General features: G+C 41.9%; 1 protein-coding gene across 1 annotated transcript in view; it reads right to left on the bottom strand.

Moving 5' to 3' along the window:
- TM7SF3 (transmembrane 7 superfamily member 3) overlaps positions 1-7,364 on the bottom strand; it is a 25,195-nt gene that overhangs the window by 7,582 nt on the left and 10,249 nt on the right. The window contains exons 4-6 of the mRNA XM_015560764.1: positions 6,880-7,000; positions 5,965-6,136; positions 605-782 (exon numbers count right to left, since the gene is read on the bottom strand). Coding sequence (XP_015416250.1) covers positions 605-782; positions 5,965-6,136; positions 6,880-7,000 — 471 coding nt within the window. The remainder of the gene's footprint in view (positions 1-604; positions 783-5,964; positions 6,137-6,879; positions 7,001-7,364) is intronic.

Genomic DNA, 7,364 nt, shown 5'->3' with positions numbered 1-7,364 from the left:
AATCAGGGACAGGGCCAGCCGGTCCACTGCCCTCAGTGCCTCCCCATGGCTGACCCCACTCCCAAATAGCCCCCCTACCCCAATTGGGGGTGGGGCCAATGGCCCATGGCCCCTCCCCCCAGCCAGTCCGGCCCAGATTGGCCCCAATAGGGGCAGGCCAGCAAGCCAATCTCCTGCCATCTCCTCCTCCCAACAGGCCCAGCCCCCATCCGCCCCAATTGGGCCGGGCCAGCTGGACCCCACCCATGCATGAATTTGTGCACTGGGCCTCTAGTAAACAGAATAAAAAGCAAATAGCAAAATATGTTAACTAGCATTTGAAGAATCTGGGTGAAGATTATACAGACATTGTTACTATTTTTTTCATCTTTTCCATGAAACTATTTCAAAATAAAATGTTAAGTACACACACACACTGCTATCTTCCAGTGCTGGGAACAGAGAGCAGAGAGTGGAGTAGTGTAGGGGCTTAAGAGGCATCTGTAGAATGAATGAATGAATGAATACTACACAAAACATTTTCAATGTTCTTAAGTTCTATATTAGTTGATATAGATCTTCAAAGTCAAAGAAGAGTTTGCAAAGTTTAAATCCATATACTCACCAAGAGAAGAACAATTACCCTCCATTGCGTCAAAGCTGCAAGCATATGTGTGAGCAGGAACATAAGCAGCAGATGTATTGAGAACTGGATCCCAAACAATTACATTATAAATGACACCTTGTCCCCGGAGGGAGGAGAAGGAAACACTTGTCTTATCATTAGCTGTTAGAGTAACCACCTGAAGCCAAACATAATGCATAATTAGTGTTTAGATTTTTTTAAAGGCTATTCTGTTATAATCCACCTATATGTAATAACAAATTATAATATTAAAATATATTTTTTTAAAAATACACCAACATGTTTAGTTTTATCAAAAGTTTGTCATACACAGTTTGTATGTACTAATATAAACAAGCTCTTACACAAAATAGTTCTAAAGTTTTTATATAATGTTAAATGTTAATAATTAAATAAAATAAAATATAAGTAACATGTAAAGACTAATTAGTAATAACAAATTATAATATTAAAATATATTTTTTTAAAAATACACCAACATGTTTAGTTTTATCAAAAGATTGTCATACACAGTTTGTATGTACTAATATAAACAAACTCTTACACAAAATAGTTCTAAAGTTTTTATATAGTGTTAAATGTTAATAATTAAATAAAATAAGATATAAGTAACATGTAAAGACTAATTAGGACAAAGCAAAAATATTTTTCTCTTACCTGCTAGATTGTAAACAACATAAGGGCAGGAACCATATTTATTTTGCTCACTAGTCTTTCCTCAATACTTAACACAATGCATGGCACAAGAGTGAGTGTTCAACAAGTGTTAGCTATTACTGCTAGTTACAGAGCTGGCAAAGTTTGTTAACACCTCATAGAGTACCAACTTATTTTTGTTTAACAGGCTCTGAAATAAGAAGATATTTCATGTAGTTGTTATGCAATACTCCCTAACTTCAAAAATTCCCTTTTAAAGGTTGTTTTTAAAAAGGGTAATACATGTCCTAGAAGAAACAAAAAACTTATCCTATATAATAAAGAGGTAATATGGAAATTGACTGTCACGCCTTCGCACAAGATGTCTCCCCCATGTGGTCAAAGATGGCCACCACAAGATGGCTGGCAGGGGAGGGCAGTTGGGGGGGACCAGGCCTGCAGGGGAGGGCAGTTGGGGGCGACCAGGCCAGCAGGGGAGGGTAGATGGGGGCAACCAGGCCAGCAGGGGAGGGCAGTTGGGGGCAACCAGGCTGATAGGGGAGGACAGTTGGAGGCAACCAGGCCTGCAGGGGAGGGCAGTTGGGGGCGACCAGGCCAGCAGGGGAGGGTAGATGGGGGCAACCAGGCCAGCAGGGGAGGGCAGTTGGGGGCAACCAGGCTGATAGGGGAGGACAGTTGGAGGCAACCAGGCCTGCAGGGGAGGGCAGTTGGGGGCGACCAGGCCAGCAGGGGAGGGTAGATGGGGGCAACCAGGCCAGCAGGGGAGGGCAGTTGGGGGCAACCAGGCTGATAGGGGAGGACAGTTGGAGGCAACCAGGCCTGCAGGGGAGGGCAGTTGGGGGCGACCAGGCCAGCAGGGGAGGGTAGATGGGGGCAACCAGGCCAGCAGGGGAGGGCAGTTGGGGGCAACCAGGCTGATAGGGGAGGACAGTTGGAGGCAACCAGGCCTGCAGGGGAGGGCAGTTGGGGGGGACCAGACCTGCAGGGGAAGGCAGTTAGGGGCAACCAGGCCTGCAGGGGAGGGCAGTTAGGGGCAATCGGGCCTGCAGGGAAGGGATGTTGGGGGTGACCAGGACAGCAGTGGAGAGCAGTTGGGGTGATTGGGCCGGTAGAGGAGGGCAGTTGGGGGCAACTGGGCCAGCAGGGGATCAGTTAGGCATCAATCAGGCTGGCAGGGGAGTAGTTAGGGGGTGATCAGGCTCCAGGTAGAAGCAGTTAGGGGCAATCAGGCAAGCAGGCAGGTGAGTGGTTGGGAGCCAGCAGTCCTGGATTGTGAGGGGGATGTCCAACTGCCGGTTTAGGCCTGATCCCACAGGCAGTCGGCCATCCCCCGAAGGGTCCCAGATTGGAGAGGATGCAGGCTGGGCTGAGGGACCCTCCCCCCCACCCCAGTGCATGAATTTCGTGCACCGGGCCTCTAGTATAATCATAATACATAGCTATGTTCCTATTAATAAGTGAGAAAAGTAGAGTTTCAGGAATAATTTTGAGCCACTTAGAGGACTTCCACTGCTCACAAATATTGTTTAGCTTTCACAAATATGTTTCCTGGGCAATATATTCGGTCAAGTTCCATGAGACGTACTTCCTAGTCACCCCTGTTTTTATTATGAAACCTTCTTTACAGAAATAGGAAAAGAATAATACAACTAATAAACTACATTGCACTAATTAGATTTTACCATTGTTGATATTTTACCATATTTGCTTATCTATCCCTTCCTCCTTCTCTTTGCTCTTCCATTTTTTTTTCTGTGGAATCATTTCAAAGTAAGTTACAGATATCATGACATTTCACTTCTAAATAACTCAGTATGCATGTCCTAAAACAGTGTTTCTCAAACTTAATGTGTCTATGAATCACTTGATAGTTTGTTAAAATTCAGGTTCTAATTCTGTTTGTCAGAGGAGGTATCTGACTGACATTCTGCTTTTCTAACAATCTCTCTGATGACGTCAATGCTATGCATCCATCTACCGCACTCTGAGTAGCAAGGTCTGATGTATGAAGGATCTCCTAAATACCCACAATACCTTAGCTCACCTAAGAAGTTTAATAAATCCTATCTATTACAAATTCCATATTTGGGTTTTCTAAACATCTTTTATAGCTTTTCTCCTCTTTAACCAAGATCCAACCAAGTTGCATGCACAGTATTTATCGCTAGCCTATGTAATCTAGAACAGTCCTTCCCACTACCTACTCCCACTCACCCAATAACTTCTGAAGAGATTAAGGGCAGTCACTTTATAGAATATTCCACAATCTGCATTTTTTAGATTGTGCTTAAGGTGTCCAATTTGTACTTTCACCTCCTATGTTTCCTGTAAACAGGAAGTCCAAGGACTGGATTCCGGCTATGCTTTGCTAGTATCCTTTCCAGGTGATGATAATGGTGACAATGTCAGACTGCCTTCATGTGAGCACCTAATGCAGGTGAACCCACGATCAGTGAGGCTGTGCTGATTTCAGGGATAAGAAGGAGACAATCAGGTTACTCTATTCTAAAAACAGCGGACCCTTTACAATTAGAATCTGGGCAGGCTATTTAGGCATCCCGGAAATATCCTGTCCCTCACCAATCTTTCGCCTAATGATCCTTGCCTGAATTACTCATTGAGGGTCACAAAATGGTGATTTACTAATTCAAATTATGTCTTCAAGATTTATTAGTTGGCACTGTTTCTCTCATCAATTGAGAATGAATTACAGTTCCTCCCTCAAAAAAGGCAAGACAAATTTCTTCCCTTTTAACAAATTTTCAGGATAATTTGGTGTAAGAGCCTTTCCAATGGTAGTAACTGGGGAGATTTTTTTTCATTTTTTTTAAGTATAAATCTTGTTTTTACTTATTCAAGACTTATAATCAATCATTTTGTTTATTTATTTATTCAAAATACATTTTATTGATTTTTTACAGAGAGGAAGAGAGAGGGACAGAGAGTTAGAAACATCAATGAGAGAGAATCATGGAACAGCTGTCTCCTGCACACCTCCTACAGGGAATGTGCCCGCAACCAAGGTACCTGCCCTTGACGGAATTGAACCTGGGACCCTTGAGTCCGCAGGCCGACGCTCTATCCACTGAGCCAAACCGGCTAGGACCATTTTATTTTTTGATCACTGAATTGTCCCAAAGTTGGCCAGTGTGAGCCTCTTCAAACAGGTTCCAGAGTCTTTTTAACATGTCCTCATTAGTCACTGAGGGTTACCTTGAATTTTGGCATACAATATTCTAACTCTTAAATAAAAGTTAAAACGTAGCTTAAAAAGGTCCTGTTCCATGAGTTCTTATATTCTTCATAAGAATAGCCTCAGACAGTTTGGCTCTATAGATAAGAGTGTTGACCTGCGGACTACAGGGTCTTGGGTTCGATTCCAGTCAAGGGCACGTACCTTGGTTGCAGACTCGATTCCCAGCCCTGGTTGGGGTATCTGTGGTAGGCAACCAACCAATGTGTCTCTCTCACACTGATGTTTCTTTCTCCCCCCAACCCCCCGACCCTTCCACTCTCTCTAAAAATCAATCGAGTGATGATTAACAAATAAATACATACATAAACATGGTCTTCAAAATTTCCTATTTTAAATAAACTTTTCCCATAGAGCTTCCTAATTTGTGAATAACCACAATGAGTTTTCTTGTATAAGGCTCCCTCTTAGTATGGGGCAATGACATCCTAGGTGACAGAGCAACAAATTGAGATCTTGCTCTATAACAGACTGAGCCTCTAGACCAGCCGTGGGCAAACTACGGCCCGCGGGCTGCATCCGGACCGTTTGAAATGAATAAAACTAAAAAAAAAAAAGACCGTACCCTTTTATGTAATGATGTTTACTTTGAATTTGTATTAGTTCACACAAACACTCCATCCATGCTTTTGTTCCAGCCCTCCGGTCCAGTTTAAGAACCCATTGTGGCCCTTGAGTCAAAAAGTTTGCCCACCTCTGCTCTAGACCAGTGGTTCTCAACCTGTGGGTCACGACCCCTTTGGCGGTCAAACGACCCTTTCACAGGGGTCGCCTAAGACCATCCTGCATATCAGATATTTACATTACGATTCATAACAGTAGCAACATTACAGTTATGAAGTAGCAACGAAAATAATTTTATGGTTGTGTCACAACATGAGGAACTGTATTTAAAGGGCCAGAAGGTTGAGAACCACTGCTCTAGACTAACCACATATGCCCTGTTTCCATCACCTCTTTCTATATAATCTGGTAGTCTCTCAGCCTTCTGGCAACAACTCAAAGAAAATTTTTCTCCAAGTAAGAGATTTGGAGTTTGGGTTTAAATATTAATGCCAATGAGTATATCCTTAAACAGTTTCTCACAACACTATAACCTTTGTATTTGCCAAAAGTTTTAATCTAATAGGTACAGGAGTACATAGAAAATCACCACCCACTTCCATCCACATCTCGAGATTACCAGGTCATATATGTGGCTGCAACTAAAATGTAACATAATTTACATGCATCTCTTTAAAGGCCAACATTACTTTGAGATATCACTTGCAAAGACTCCCAAGATAATAAACAAAATAAAAGAGAATAAAGTGCAAATCCCAGAAACACCAAGGAAACAGTAAAAAAATAAGCTACTGGTAGCTTCTCCCCTACTCAACTCCTAGAAGGTGTCGAAATCTGGCTACTCAAAGCAGAGAATCAGATTTACCTTAATAGCATTGGCCATCACCTGAGGCACTTCGGCCATGCTCTGCAGATGCTTCAGCAACCCCTCTTCAGTGAGGTCATTCTCAGGCAGAAAATACTGATAGACGTCATACTGCAACCTCCACCTAGAATCCTGCCCCGTCCTCGTGTCACATGGCGGAGAATCTGTGCCTCTAAAGTCAACCAACAAAACTGAGTATCAATCTCTTGTGCGGGAAGTCCCATCTATAAAAAGGAACCAAAAGCTCAAATTTCAAACTTCTGAAACAATGATTCCAATGTTGGCATTACGAAGGAAAAAAACTCACTAACAGGCAGTATGGTTATATAACCAGATGTTAATGTCAGGCAGGCCTAAAGTCAAATGCTAGCTTTGCCAGTTGTTAGCTGTACTGGTAAGTAGGCAAGTCACTTACTCTCAAAGACCCTTAGGGAACCTTTTTATAAAATAAGAACAATTGCCCCGTCTTGATAAAAGTGTTAGAATTAAATGATAAAGAACATAGGACACTCAGCACTGTGGGTGATGCACAGAGAGCATTCAAATGTTACTCAAACATTAGCTATCCTTATTATTAAACTAGAAACTAATGCAGAGTTTTAATTAAAATAAAATCCTTAGCAAAAAAAAGTATATTTCAAGGCTCCAAAAGGCTTTCCATATATAAAACTCTTTATGAAAACTAAGATGTACTTCTACGCTCATAAAAGACATTCAACATCTGGTCTTTCATACACACTGAGGGGGGCAATATTAACTGTAAATGGCAGCTCAAGTATTAGTTACAATGTATGAATTACTTTCATTCAAAAAAACTAAACAATTCCATTTTACTAAAGAGAAGGATGACTTTTGAGAGAGTTCATTGAATCTAGTCATACATGTTCTAAAAGTAATTCTAAGAGGCAGACATACCTTGCATAGCCTAGGTTTGCTGGGGCAAATTTGATAGTTGTTTCAAAGAAATCATACTCCAAGTAAATGTTGGGGTCAATATCTAAATCAAATTCCAAATTACAGCCTCCAGGAATAGGATCTGGATGAAAAATAAGGAAGTCACTCAACACAGAATTTTTTATATATTCAAATAACACTCAGAAAACAGAACTCTACTCTTTCAACAACTTTCCATATATAAGTTAAATACAGAGCTTCTAGTTTTATACCACCTCATGACTGAGGTTAAGAGGGTAAAATTGCAGAAACCAGTTTGGCTCAGTGGATATAACGTCGACCTGTGGACTGAAGGGTCCCAGGTTCGATTCCGGTCAAGGGCATGTACCAGGGTTGCGGGCACATCCCCAGTAGGAGGTGTGCAGGAGGCAGCTGACGATGTTTCTCTCTCATTGATGTTTCTAACTATCTCTCTCCCTTCCTCTCTGTAAAAACTCAATAAAATA

The sequence above is a fragment of the Myotis davidii genome, unplaced genomic scaffold, assembly GCF_000327345.1.
Source record: "Myotis davidii unplaced genomic scaffold, ASM32734v1 scaffold535, whole genome shotgun sequence".
Lineage (NCBI taxonomy): Eukaryota > Metazoa > Chordata > Mammalia > Chiroptera > Vespertilionidae > Myotis > Myotis davidii.
The sequence above is the reverse complement of the archived record's forward strand: the minus strand, read 5'-3'. Positions and strand labels throughout refer to the sequence as shown.